This window comes from Notechis scutatus, chromosome 2 (assembly GCF_049901735.1).
Source record: "Notechis scutatus isolate UNSWTSFEM ecotype Mainland chromosome 2, rNotScu1.2, whole genome shotgun sequence".
NCBI lineage: Eukaryota > Metazoa > Chordata > Lepidosauria > Squamata > Elapidae > Notechis > Notechis scutatus.
The window spans coordinates 117,756,508-117,771,192 of NC_142010.1; the positions used below are offsets into that span (position 1 = coordinate 117,756,508).

Below are 14,685 nucleotides of genomic sequence, written 5' to 3' on the forward strand. Positions count from 1 at the left end.
GCGGAGAGGCTTCCTTACATTGTTGGAAACAAGATTTTTTTTCTGGCCTGTAATTGTCTACTAAATTAAATGTTTAACTTTTGTAGTTAAATTTGAAGCTTTTAACTGAAACCTCTCACCATGTCCCAAATCTAGCTATTATTGTTGGAAGAACATCAATATAAATTCCAGCCAATTCATTTGAATTCTTATTTATTTCAAAGAATTTAAGCACATTTTCAGCAATATCATCAATTTTAATGGTCTTCAAGGCTTGAGAAAAAAGCATTTCTTCTTCCATGCTCTGTTTAGCTGCATACATATTTAGAGCAGTGGTGGAATTCAAATTTTTTTACTACTGGTTCTGTGGGTGTGTCTTATTTGGTGGGCATGGCTTAAGGTCACGTGATTGGGTAGGCGTGGCTTGGTGGCCATGTGACTGGATGGGTGTGGCTAATTCAATGACACTCACGTCAAGGGGTGCCTCGCCTGGCCCTTCCCCTCCCAGCCATTCCTTGTCCACACCCAGCCTCAACATATCTATAGTTCTGTAAAAATGTTGTTCAGCTTATTTTGACTTTATTATCTACGTACTATAGATGTACTTTCATGGACCACTGAAAGGAGGAAATGGCTCACATGCTTTGCCCAAGAGGGTGATAGGCAACAGGCTTTTAAAGGGCTGCCAGAAAGAAGGGGGGTCACAATATATTTTCCAAAGCACCAGAAGGATGGAAACTGAACAGAGAGAAGCAACCTAAAACTAAGGAGAAACTTTCTGACAGTGAGAACAATTAACCAGTGGAACTGCCTGTCTCCAGAAGTTCTGGGTGCTCCAACACTGGAAGTTTTTAACAAAAGACTGGACAGCCATTTCTCTGAAATGGTATAGGGTTCCCCCCGAGGTCCCTTTTAAGTGTTATTCTGTTATTCTGACACCTTTCCCAGGACCTCTAGTCAGATTTTGGCATCCTCAGAGTTTTCCTGCCTGAGCAGGGGGTTGGACTAGAACAGGGGTCTTCAAACTTGACAGCTTTAAGACTTGTGGACTTCAACTCCCAGAATTCCTCCTCCAGTCATATTAGCTCAGGAATTCTGGGAGTTGAAGTCCACAAGTCTTAAACTTGCCAAGTTTGACTAGAAAATTACCTCCGAGATCCCTTCCAGCCCTAGATTGCTGTGCTGTTTCAAAGAGTCTTCTGAAGCCAGGGTTTGTATCCTTCCTTCCTCTCCTTTTTTTTCTCCCTCCCTCCCTCCTTCCATGCAATCCACTCATCCATATATCTTTCATTTTCTCCTCCCTCCCTCCCTCTTTCTTTCTTTCCCTTCCTTCCATCCCATCTTTCTTTGTCTATCCCTTTTCTTCCTTTCTCTCTCTTTTTCTTTCTTTCTTTCTTTCTTTCTTTCTTTCTTTCTTTCTTTCTTTCTTTCTTTCTTTCTTTCTTTCTTTCTTTCTTTCTTTCTTTCTTTCTTTCTTTCTTTCTTTCTTTCTTTCTTTCCCTTTTCTCCTTTCTTTCTTCTCTCTTCTCTCTCTTCTCTCTTTCTCTCTCCCTCTTTCTCTCTTTCCCTCTCTCCCTCCCTCTGTCTTTCTCTCTGTCTCTGTCTTTCCCTCTCTCTTCCTCTCTTCCTCCCTCCTTTCCCTCTAGGAAAGGAGACCCATCTGAAACACACACAGGCTTCCAAGTGCCCGGCAGAATCTCTTATTACAAGGGTTCATCCCAGCCAGTCTCCTACCCTGCATTGCATGAAAAAGCCTTCCTCTCCTCCCGCTTTTGGGGCTGGGAAATTCAAGCGAGGCGTGTGCTGCAGCCTCCCCCCCCCCCCGCAGCTCTGGGCCAGGCAGCTTTCTTGACTGCCTGAAACCTTACCTTCCTTCCTTCCACACTGAAAAAAACACACAGTGGCTATAGGCTTCTTCAAGAGGCTTTCTGCGCTGCTCCAACCCGCCGCCGCTGCATCCTAGCCACCGGCCACGCAGGTCTACCCCATTGACTTGCTGGTGCAGCACTCCGAAAGAGGTGGTTGGAAACAGCTTTTTTTTGCTCCCAGCCACCCCTTTTTCAGCGCAACCGGACAGACTACTGCTCCCTTCCTTCTCTCCCTGCTTGTTCTATATGGCTGAGGAGGAAGAGAGTAGTCAGCCGGTTGGGTGAGGCTTCTGGCGCTGCAAAAGAGGTGTTTTTTTTTGCTCCCAGCCACCCCTTTTTCAGCGTAACCGAACAGACAGCTGTTCCCTTCCTTCCGTGCTTCGGGCGGATAGGCAAGTGGGTGGATGCCCCAGAACCACTGCATATGCACATTGCATATGTAGTGGCTGCACTCACAGTGCGCATGTGCAGCAGCTGCGGGATATCCACCATGTGGTAGGGAAAGCTAGGAGAGTGATTGGGGCAAGTGAGCGACCGGGCAACTGGGTTGGGGGCGTGGCCAGCCAGGGGTTGCCACCGGTTCAGCGACCCACACCAAATCACTGCTACCGGTTCGCCTGAGCCGGTGCGAACCGGTTGAATACCACCTCTGATTTGGAGATAATGAAATTTCCCTTATTGATCAACTCATGACATTTAAAAGAAAAACATGTCAATTTGATATTTTCCAAAGCTGGAATTTTGATGTCCTCAGTTGGCACCTGACTGTAGAATTTAACCGGGAAGGCATGGCCCATTTTTGTAGTATTTTTTTTTGCCAGCACCAAGGGAGGGGATTAGTCTGAATAGACCCTTTTCCTGAAACAAGGACAATTCCTAAGACAAGATGAAGCCACATGATTTGCTTTGTCAGGGGAAATTGAGTGGCCTTTTCACTTCAATGAGTTGAATCATGTGGCCTCCATGGCACGAATCGTTCTCTGAAGCAAATCTTGTTCGTTTCACAAGTCAGTTCCTTATGTTCTCAAATGTTTAGCAGAAAACTTCTATTACTTTAACAGTTATTTAACCACTTATAATTCAACCACAACAATAAACAATAACTTAATGATGTACAAACAATAATTGTAGGCATAGTGTTTGGAAGCGTCCATTAATTCTCTATAAATCAAAGACGTTCTGTAGCATTTAGGGTTGTTGGGCCATATCTAAATGATGGAATGAGTTTTAATGGAAAGTATTACTCCTCAGCGCTTTCTGGCATATGATATTTATGGGAGGCTGCTCAAATGGCAAAAACTCATCCTGCACTGAGTAGATGCTGTACATCCCCCGCCCCGCCCCCTCAAATGTCCTCTCTTGCTGTTTTCAAATTTGGGATTTACAAAATAGATAATTCAGTACGGAGAAGTGAGATACGTGGGAGAAGTTAGTTGGTAAAAATATTTGAGCTGTTCTTTAATGCTTGTCTTATGGTGGCTGGTTCTATGGTTGAACTTAGGAATAACCTGCTTGCCAACCTTCTTGTTGAGCTGTGCAGTTTGCTTCAATTAATATGTTGAGAGAATCTATTAAGTCCTGTCAATATTCCCCTGAGGTCATTGTAAGGAGGCATGGGATAAGAGTAGGTAATCCTCAATTTACAATCAATCGAAGTTATGACGGCATTGAAAAAGGCAATTTATGACTGGTTCTTGCATTTAGCATTGTTGCAGTCACAGGATCCAAATTTAGGCACTTGACAGTTGCAGCATCCTGGGGTCCTATGATCACAACTTGTCTCCCTCCTAAGGGACTTCTGACAAGCAGACTGCACAGGAGGAGGTTGAATTTGCTTAACGACCATGATGATTTGCTTAGTGACCATGGCAAAAAAGGTAAAATCAGGGGCAACTCAATTAATGACCTCATCACTTTGGTCTCAATTGTGGCTGTAAGTTGAGGACTATCTTTCATAGAAGATTCTAACTAGATACAATTTACCTGATGCCTTTTTTTAGCTGCTTGGTTTTTCTTTTATGGCTAGAGAAAAATTGCATCCCTTCCTCCATTGTTTCATATATCCTATAACCAATTTACTGGGAGAAATAGGTCTCATTGGTTGTGATTTACATACAAAAGGATCAAGGTGCCCTATGGCACAAGAAAACATTCATTTGAAAGGATATGAAACTCCAAGCCATAAAAATGGGTTTTATTTGCTTATGTGAAATGTTACCTCCTAACTTATTGACAGAGCAATATTTGTGCTGTCATTAAAACAGCGCAACAGCTGCAAAGATTAATTTGAAGAACTTGTTTTGATAGGATAACATCTGGGATAAACCAGCATGAATCACAAGAAACAAACTGACGTCTTCATATTGTTTTCTTCCCCATTTGGGGGTGGGGGGTGGACCTAAATGGTTAAAACACACTTTCTCCCTTTTCTGTAGAGGAGGCATGTAACATCAATAGGAGCTTCAGGTAATGTATTTCAGACAAGATTGAGGATTTACCTTCTTTCTACCTGTTCACACCCTGCCTCATTCTGGCTATTTTCCCTTCTTATTGTAGTCTCTCTGCTACCATGCAGCCATCCAATTATTACTAGCATCCCCATTCCTGCCACTTTTCTCCTTTCCCTTTTTCCTTTCATCATCAGTTCGCTGATAAACACCAGACTTCCTGACTGCAGGTGCCTGGTCCAGTTCAATTCTGAAGGTTTCTCTGTGCCATGTAGTATTCTAGACAAGGGGGAAATATAGGAGTTGGATTGCAGCAAGTTGGAATGCTCTTGTTCAGTGATAAAGTCCAAAGATAAAGTTGTTCAATGATAAGGTTTCAGAGGTTCAGTGATGCCCCCAGATGCTGTGTTTCCACCTCAAGACATTTGTATTGTAATTTGTTCACCAGAATAGTTGTGACTGGCGCTTTCTTAAAGCCTCATACTGTCAAAATAGTTCTATAAGCATCTTAGTCATCAAGATACTCTGTATTCTATGATACATCAGTGGTTTGTTAGGAAAGCAGCACAGGGAGAGGAAAAAGTAACAGCTTTTGTTATGTGCACAAACCTAAATCTTCAGTTGTAGAGGACCCTCAATAGAATTGAGACACTGTACAAAATTTTATAGATGGTGGTAAGTGTTCAGGTAATTCCCCGTTAGGAGAATGAGCGCATACAGGGAGACGTAATGAGAGTGGTGAAGAATAACACACAAACAGCACACAGATACACTGTATAGTAAAATGTAGGTTTTTACTTCCAATAAACGTTTAAGCACAGTCCAAGATAAGCAGTCCAAGTCATTCACAGCTAAGACAGTCAGTGTTCAATTCAGGGATAATCCAAATATCAAAGTCCAGTATCAAAAACAGTTCAGTAACGGACTTACATCAACGATCAGTAACAGTCATTAGGAGGAATGACAATACTCTCCAACAGAATGAACAGAGAGATTCACTGAGACTAAACAACCCAGGTTTCTGGCTCCATATTATGGCCATTTGCGGAACCAATTGCAGTTTTAGCATTTTCTTAAAGACGTAGTATTAAAATGTCTATCCTAGTTTATATATTTCTAACCCAAATAACTGTTAGGTGACTTACATTCCTAACAGTAAGAGGTGAGTAATCTGCAGTTTAAACAGAGAAAATTTTAGGTGAAGTGCAGACCTAATAATTCTGATGTTGGAGAACTATCTTTTCCAGGTTTTGCCCAAGTTTATGCCCTTATCCTCTATACATGCACACATGCATGCACAACAGAGGGAGGGAGGGGGAGAGAGATTAGGAAGTAAGATTCGGCAAGTTTTTTTTCCTACATTTCCTTCATTTTTTTCCTGTTTTTCCAGTAAAAGGAATATTATAGTGCTGTCAAAACCCAAATATGCCTTTCAAGGGCAAAATAAATATACATTTGCTTTGTGTATAGAAGGAAGGAAAAGTGATGATCAACATAATATGTATTTTATTTAGAGCACGGGTATCAAACTCACAGCATCACGTGACACATTGCAATGTTTTTCCCCTTCGCAGAGCTGGAGTGGGCATGGCCTGGGCATCCAGCCCATGGGCCACCAGTTTGACACCCCTGATTTAGAGGCTCTTTGTCCCCCCCCCTTTTTTCCCCCCTCTTGCAATTGTATGTTTAGCATTCTATGAAAATGTTAGGTTTTCTCTGTAGAGTTCTGGCAGCTGTGGGATTCCTTTCTTTTTAAAATATCCATTCATTTTTACTAATTGTGAGCTCACTTTGAAGTGTATGTTAGGCATACGATAGAAATTCAAGTGAGGAAATTGCCCATATAAATACCCTTCTCCCAACTGAAAAACTGCCTGCCACTCGAGGATTTTAGTGATCATGTCTTAGAAAGATGCCAAAAGGGAGAATGCGATTTAGGACATAAATTTTGGAAATCGACTTCTTCATAATGAAATTGTAAGATACAAGGCAATGCTTGCATTAATGCAGTCCCCTATGAGTGGCATTACCGAGTGACAAACTGCAGTGTCTTTCTTGCAGCTGCCTGTCTTTTGTTCATGAACACAGATGAATATTGTGCTGCAATAGCCTGTAATGCTATGGATCATCTCTGCATTCAGTTTCTGTTTATTCCTTTAAAAATGCAAGAACCTAAATGATAAAATAGGCAGCGAAAGATTGCTGGGCCATTTCGGATCTAACAAAATGTTGCATTTCATTTTGGTAGCCTGTAAAATAATATTGTGAAGGGATATTTTGTAACTTGAGATAAGTGGGTTGTATAACTTCATTTAAATGCAGGATATACTTCATGCTGCTATTGCTTGGAGTGATCTGTTTCCTGCTCCTTCTCTTTGACCAGACTTTCCAATGCAGGAATGAGTAGGAATTGATTTTAGTCTTCATTCAAATTTTAATAAAACTGTTGAGGCTGATACAAAGCCAAGCATGACCCAGGGTAGATGAGTTATTCTTCTTCCTTGGGAAAAAAATTCCAAGAGACTTAAATACGAAGACTAATTGCAATATTACAATCTTCAATTGATAGTAAGTTTTTAGTAAAAAGTATTTCAGTTTAGGCAGCTCAGTCATTTTTTGTCTTCTGATGATATTTCTCTAGAGAGGTAAAGCATCACACAGGAATTGGTCTGGTTCATAGCAGTTTCAGTTGTGCCTTACAGGAAAATAAAATTATTGTGTACGGATAGTTCTCAACTTACAACCACAACTGGGACAGAAATTTCCATTGCTAAGCAATGTGGTTGTAAAGAGAGAAGTCATGTGACAACATCTCTTAGCAACTATATTCCCAACACGCCTTGTTGTCATAGCTCCAGATGTCAGGCTCATTAAATGGAAGGAGTTCCAGATAAGGAGTGGGGGGGGTGCTTCAGTGGGTAGGGAAGGCCCTGGGGGCCCAATATAGGCTGCAAGTTTGGGGTGTGTGCACTGCAGTGTGGCACAAGTGCAGGGAGGCAGGGAAAGAAATGTTGTGTCTCAGGCCTCTTGGGGTGCTGCAGCTCTGGGGCTGTAAAAAAAAAAACCTGAGCCACTTTGGGGTACAAAGATACAGCCTCAGCTGCCCCAGCCTTGGCCAGCAGCATGGAGGAAACCACCACTTCCTGGGAAACTTCAGCTTCCCTGTGCTCCACAGGCTCTTCGTCACTTTCCTCCAGCTGATGAGGCACCCTTGGCCTGACCCTACTATGTGTGAGGTAGAGCTGCTGGCTATGTCAAGCCTCCTTCCCGAGGCCACTCACACCATTGCCCAAAATGTGTGGCCTGTTCTCATGATACTTCAGAAAGCTTTCAGAAAGCTTCTGAGGTGTTCCCTAGGTCTTGCAAGAATAGGTGTGTTATTTATAGTACAGTAGGCACCAGGCTAGAAACCAGAAGACTCTGAGTTCTAGTGCCACCTTCAGCATGAAGGTTGGCTTTAGGCCAGTCACTCCCTCTCAACCCACAACATCAGGTTTGGGCAACAAACTGGTTGGTCAATTCTTGTCACGATCAATGGTTCAACACTTGGTTGATCTGGAAAAAAGTAGACTTTGCAGTTGTGGGAAAAACACCAGGAAGAAAAAAATGTACTTGCCAAAATCTTTTTTTTTAATTTTTACTTTTCTAATTGTTTTAACTGTTATAGTTCTTTTGACACTTTATATTTTGAAGAGAATTGTTGTTATATTGGTGGATATTTTGAAGTTAGTTTAATAATAAAAATGGAAAATTGTCAAAGTGACATACCAATAATGCATACATCGTTTATTGATCTTATCCTTGGTAGATTTTTTTCTTAAATATTAGAAAATGAATGGAGAAATTTTAAGATATGCAAATTTTGTAGAAAGGGTAAAAGGTAACATGCAGTATATAATGAGGGATGAATGTTTGTAGACAGAAACAAAATGAATTTTGTTATATGAGAGCGAATAAGGCTGGATATCTCAGAAGAAACATAAAAGTAAATAGAATGGAAGGACATGGAATATTTATGAAATGCCTATAATAAAACAAGAGGAATAAATGGCCAAGGAATGTTCATAAATAGGGAGAATGAATGAGAATCAAATTGCAGAACAAATATACACAGAAAGAGTAAATGGTGTAAGTATAGATTTAGTTAGATACTTATTTTTTTCTACTTATTGCTTCTTTTTTTTCTGCATTTGATTTAACGTTGCTAATCTTAAAAGAAAATAGTATGATTGGTACATACATATGTGTATTTTAGATAGATAAATGCATGGTCCTTTCTGGTACATCCCACAATATTTCAGATAATTTAAAATGATTGTGCATTTCCATTTGCAAAAGCAAAATTCATTCGTTGCTTCTTCTTCTTCTGTTTTTTTGTTTGTTTTTTTTGCAACTAGGCCCGGTACAAACAGAGTCTAGATCCTACAGTTGATGAAGTTAAGAAACTCTGTACTTCATTGCGTCGAAATGCCAAAGAAGAAAGAGTCCTTTTCCATTATAATGGACATGGTGTCCCCAGGCCAACAGTGAATGGAGAAATTTGGGTCTTTAACAAGGTATATGAATTACAAATTGAGCTAAATTGCAGTCTCTCTTGTACCTTTGTATTTCCTGGGAATTCAATACAGTATAAAACAATGAAAAGCAAAATGTTAAAGTTTTATTATCTAGCTGTTCATTCTTTTTGTGTACCTTGAAGCAAAATTATGATTATGTCATAAAAGCAAATGGAGTATATTTTAAAGTGGACATTGTACCATCTGCATTACAAAAAATGTTTTTATTACCTATTTGCTAACTAGCTTGCCAGGTCTGGTCAGGTCTGCTGAAGTTTGTTTTAGCTATTATTTGGATTCTTTTAAAGATTTCAAATCCAGGCTACGATGAATAACTGTTTTGCAGTATCTTTGCTTCTCTGTATGCCTTCTTCCCAATACAGATGGCAAAATACTCAAGGTAGAAAAAAAATTCCACCCCGGTCCTAAGAGTATTTTGACTGTAAGGAATGAGCATAAGCCAGCAGTGTCCCACTGTTTGACTTAGCTACAAATATCTGTCTAAAAAGTTGATAAAAACTGCATCTGGCTGTTCTGACTGACCCATATGAGATAGTGCCTATATTAAAAAAAACACCTTCACTATCTGCCAGCTACTTTAAAGTGAGCACACTTTGAATTGTTGGTGTTAACTTCTCAAGTTCTAAATAGCTTAAGGCACTTCTCCTTGGGGACTGTCTGGCTGTTAAGATCTTGACAAGAATTCCTTTGGAAGAAGCCTCCATTTTCTTGAGACCTGTCTTTCTGATATGAAAGCTGCAGGGTAGTGGAACACATTCACTTGGGAATTGTCTTTGTCTCCTTTTAGCCAAAGATTTAACAACCTATCAATACGCGTCTCCTTTGCCAGGTTCTAAATGTTAAACTATTTTTTTCTAACCCTTTCAGTATTTATGTTATGTTGTTAACTTTTTGTTGTTTCTAATTTTATTAATAGCCTTGAGTATTGTTAGAATAGAGAGATAGTTAAAATATTATCCGCTCATGTTTATTTAGAGTAATGGTAATTTGAGCGTCTATTGTGTTTGGGGCGGCGGGGGGGGGGCAGCACAAAGGACAATTTATTTTAGCATCTATTGTTTATTTTTGGCAATAAAATCACTATGTTTTGATGCTGGTTGAAAACCCCTGCCTTTATTTGACTAGGTCCGAAACCAGAAATCCTTATTTCTTGATTGCTTTGTCATGTTGCTCACTTACCAAGTAACAGATATTTTTTGCATTTCTGACATTAATGCAGGAATACCTATTGCAGACATACTGTAACTCTTAATGAGATGCCTGATCCACAGGGAATAGCCATCTACAGGGAAAACAAACGATTAGTGAGGCTTTTTCATTAAGTGTTTCTTCCCCATCCCATTTCAGTTGCTGAGGAAATGCCAGCAAGTATTTTTACATCATTGACAAAATAGGGGAATTTATTGGATGAGTAAATTCTGTCTAGGGAAATATTCTAGAGAGATAGATTACAGGAAAAGTCATTTATACCCAAATGGTTAGCGAAAATATCTTCAAGTCTGAACTTCTCATAAGTACTTCACTCTACAGACTCTTGGTGGTACAAAGATAATAACAAAATGTATAAGCCGAAGATATCCACAATAATATGTAAATTACAAAAGTTATAAACAAGTTAATAACATAGAGCAATAATGTTATAATTTAATAAATAATTTGCTAAATATATATATCGCACTGAAATAATAGAACACTTTCCAGAAACCCAATAATCAAACAAAAACCTTATAGATACATTAAAACATTCCTAAACAATGTATGGAATGAGATCCCCAAAATCCTCTTGGAAAGCTATTTTTAACTTCTTACAAAAGATTGGTAATTTTTATTTATTTATTAAGAAAATTTATAAAGATAAAGTCAAGTCTGAATCTAGGGGAAGTGATCATCTCCGTTTCTTAGCCAAGGGAGCCAGCATTGTCCAAAGACACTTCTGTGTTCATATGATTAGCATGACTGTATACTGAAGCACATAGAACATTGTTACTATCCTACCAAATGTTACCTATTTATCTATTCACTTTTGCATGTTTTCAAACTGCTAAGTGGGCAGGAGCTGGGGTAAGTAACAGGAACTCACTCTAACATGTGCTGTTCAGGTCTCAAACCCAGGCTGTCAGGTTTCCCGCTAACAAGCTCAGCATCTTTAATTGCTGAGCCATCACGCCCCCTTAAGAAAATTTATATGGCAGCCCAATTCCCAGACCCTGATGCTATTCCAAAAAGATGCCATGGTTGACAATATAAAAGGCTATTGAGAGGTCCAAGAGGATCAGAACATGCACTCTACATTGTCAATAGCAACAACCAATGTTGCCTCCATCACATATCCATCTCTGAGTACACATAATCTGCTTTGTCTATAAAACCACCATCTGAACAATTTTCACCCAGAAAAGAATATTGCAGGCTGGATGGTAGTAATCCAACACTTCTGGATCAAGAGAAGGCTTCTTCAGGCATAAGATGACGAACACCAGTGTATGTGCTGCTGGCATTTACCATTTCCACAATGAGGCATTAATAATCACTTTGATCCAGGATACCAATATCCACCCCCCTTCCCCTGCTCCCAATTTTCCAAAGAAGCCAAGGGACAAAGATCTGAGTCACAGGTGGACAAAGACATCTTAAAAAGAAAACTATCCCTGAATTTATAGTCCTTGAAAACTATATTTTCCAATATGTTTTTTGCATCTTGTTAATCATAATAAATTTTCTTTTGAAGATGTTTTGCTTCTCATCCAAGAAGCTTCTTCAGCTCTGACAGGATAGTGGGGAATTGTCAGAGCTGAAGAAGATTTTGGGATGAGAAGTGAAATGTCTTCAAAAGAAAAAACAAGAAAATCCAGTTGCCTCCTGAAAAAAAGAACCCTTGGGGCAACCATGACCTGGAGGACTGAGAATCTCTACAGACTTTCAACCTGTTGAATATTTTGCCTACAGGTGAAACTTGAAAAATTAGAATATTGTGCAAAAGTTCATTTATTTCAGTAATGCAACTTAAAAGGTGAACCTAATATATGAGATAGACTCATTATATGCAAAGCAAGATAGTTCAAGCCATGATTTGTCATAATTGTGATGTTTATGGCTTACAGCTCATGAAAACCCCTAATCCACAATCTCAGAAAATTAGAATATTGTGAACAAGTTCAATATTCTAGGCTCAAAGTGTCCCACTCTAATCAGCTAATGAAGCCATAACACCTGCAAAGGGTTCCTGCGCCTTTAAATGGTCTCTCAGTCAGGTTCAGTAGGAATCACAATCATGGGAAAGACGGCTGACCTGACAGCTGTGCAGAAAACCATCATTGACACCCTCCATAAGGAAGGAAAGCCTCAAAAGGTAATTGCAAAAGAAGTTGGATGTTCCCAAAGTGCTGTATGAATAGAAAGTGCACATGAATAGAAAGTTATGTGGAAGGGAAAAGTGTGGAAGAAAAAGGTGCACAAGCAGCAGGGATGACCGCAGCCTGGAGACGATTGTCAGGAAAAGGCCATTCAAAAGTGTTGGGGACTTTCACAAGGAGTGGACTGAGGCTGGAGTCAGTGCATCAAGAGCCACCACACACAGACAGATCCTGGACATGGGCATGTCAAGCCGCTCCTGAACAACAAACGATGTCAGAAGCGTCTTACGTGGGCTAAAGAAAAACAGACCTGGTCTGTTGCTCAGTGGTCCAAAGTCCTCTTTTCTGATGAGAGCAACTTTTGCATCTCATTTGGCAATCAAGGACCCAGAGTCTGGAGGAAGAATGGAGAGGCACCCACTGCAAGATGCTTGAAGTCCAAGGCCCTTTCAACTTTTGTGCTTCTGATTCTGTGACCTCTGATTATAGCGTTAGTGGCTGTCCTGAACACCACATTAATTTTTGCTTAAATTTGATTTATTCTTAAATCAAAGGCAGCCCTTTTGGATTCTAAAAACCTTATTTAAGGCACCAGTGATTGCTAACACTATACTTGTGTTTCTGCAGAAGTAAAAAAAATGGCAACTTTATATGCATACAGTATTTGAATATTGTACAAAAATATAAATGAAAGATAAAAATTTGGGACCTTAGATACTAATAAATCTACTGTCCCATATGTTTCATGTGATGGAGTCTAATTCATAATGATGCTTTAGTCCATGGACCATATGCTATAATGAATTAGTTAATCTGTAAGATACCATAAGGTTCTGGGTTTTTTTTATATCCATATGCTAACACATACATATTCATATATATTAAAATGTATTTAAATTGGACTTGCCTCCTGCCTCCAAACAATTGGCAGTAGCATAGTATCTGGCATATTACTGTTTTGTTCTAAAGCAACCAATAATTGTAGAAAAGTGCATTGATGTCTGTGATCCTCTTGGGTCGTAGATTGAAACTCATTGCGTCTGCTATCACTAGCAATTAGATTGGCATGCAGTTGAATGTTTGTGTCATGCCCGTGGTGGAGACTGATTCTGAGGGAGAGGAGGAACAGCCAACAGGGAGTGGAAGTGTGGCTCCAGAGGTTGTGGAGGAGGCTGGGGAAGGGCAGAGACCGGGCAGACAGAGAAGGACCCAGGCCCATCTCCTATCCATTCCAGGGCACGTAGGGAGGAGAGGATCAGGGAAAAACGTGGTCTACTCGGGAGGAGAGGGCCATGATCCTCTTCATGGGTTGCAGGTGTGAGATCTGCATAAGAGTTTGGACCTGTGTGCTAGCAAACGCTGAAGACAAAGAGTGGTTTTTCCTGGATGAAGTTTATCTTGGTTGACGTTCTTCCAACGGACCTTACCTAGTTATCTTCTTAAAGTTTGTAATTAATTATCCTGGTCTGTCATGGAACTTTCTTCAGTGCGGTTTATTTTTGGTTTTTGCTTTGTTATCTGCTCTTTGATTTTGAACTGTATTTCTTTCGATTGGAATGTTATTTTGAAAATAGTTTAATCTCCAACTGTGAACAATTGAACAGTGAAGCCAAGTTGAAGGCATTAAAGGACCTTTATTTATGTTTTGGTTTTTGTTATATTTGTGCTACACTCCGGATCATCACAGTTTGTGAGATGCCCTTGGTGATAGTGCCATGCAGGGATGGGATACGACAGGGTGGTTCGATGATTTACGAGGTTCAGTGATTTATGATGTGCTTCCCTGCACGCTGCTCGCACGCACCTGTAAATCGTCATCAGCACGCTGCATGCAGAGAAGCAGCCTTTGAAACAGCCTTCTTTTCCTGCTTTTTCAACTGCAGCTGAAAGTTGAAAAATCAAGAAATAAAGAAATAAAGATCAGGTAAGAGACCAGGTGGATGGGTGGGCAAAAACCTCAGCAGACATAGAACCGGTTCTATGCCTGCTGCTCTTCAGAACTACTGGTTCTACAGAGGTGGACAGAACCGGTAGAAACCCACCCCTGGTGCCATGGCTGTGACCTTCCACACAGCTATAGAATTGCAGCTCTTGATTAGAAAAGCTGCAAAATTATGACTTTATCCTTCAGTGGAAAGCATGTGAATTTTCAGTACATCTATACAAATCTGCAGGCCTGTCATATTCTGTAGTGCTGTATTTTATGATAGATTAAGCATAATGTATTCTGATACTTAGATTAAAAGGAATAAACCATGAGGGTGTATTATTTTATTCTGATTTGTTTCAACCAAGAAAGCCAGCTTTCAGCTGCTTTATTTATGTCAGATTTGTGCATCCACGGGGATCTATGTGGCATAATTTCAAAAATGCATCTTACTCAATGTGAAAAATAAATAATATTGTCTTCTAATATAAAAATGGGTTTAAAACAAGAGGATACAACTGATAATTGTTGCAT

The 14,685-nt window shown here is 39.9% G+C and overlaps 1 protein-coding gene across 3 annotated transcripts in view; it reads left to right on the forward strand.

The window, feature by feature from the left end:
- The window catches only part of RPTOR (regulatory associated protein of MTOR complex 1), a 409,502-nt gene that overhangs the window by 123,351 nt on the left and 271,466 nt on the right, over positions 1–14,685 (forward strand). For 2 of the 3 annotated variants that reach the window (XM_026667263.2, XM_026667262.2), the window contains exon 4: positions 8,692–8,850. The exons of the other annotated variant lie outside the window; for it this stretch is intronic. In XM_026667263.2, coding sequence (XP_026523048.1) covers positions 8,692–8,850 — 159 coding nt within the window. The remainder of the gene's footprint in view (positions 1–8,691; positions 8,851–14,685) is intronic. 3 annotated transcript variants of the gene reach the window in all.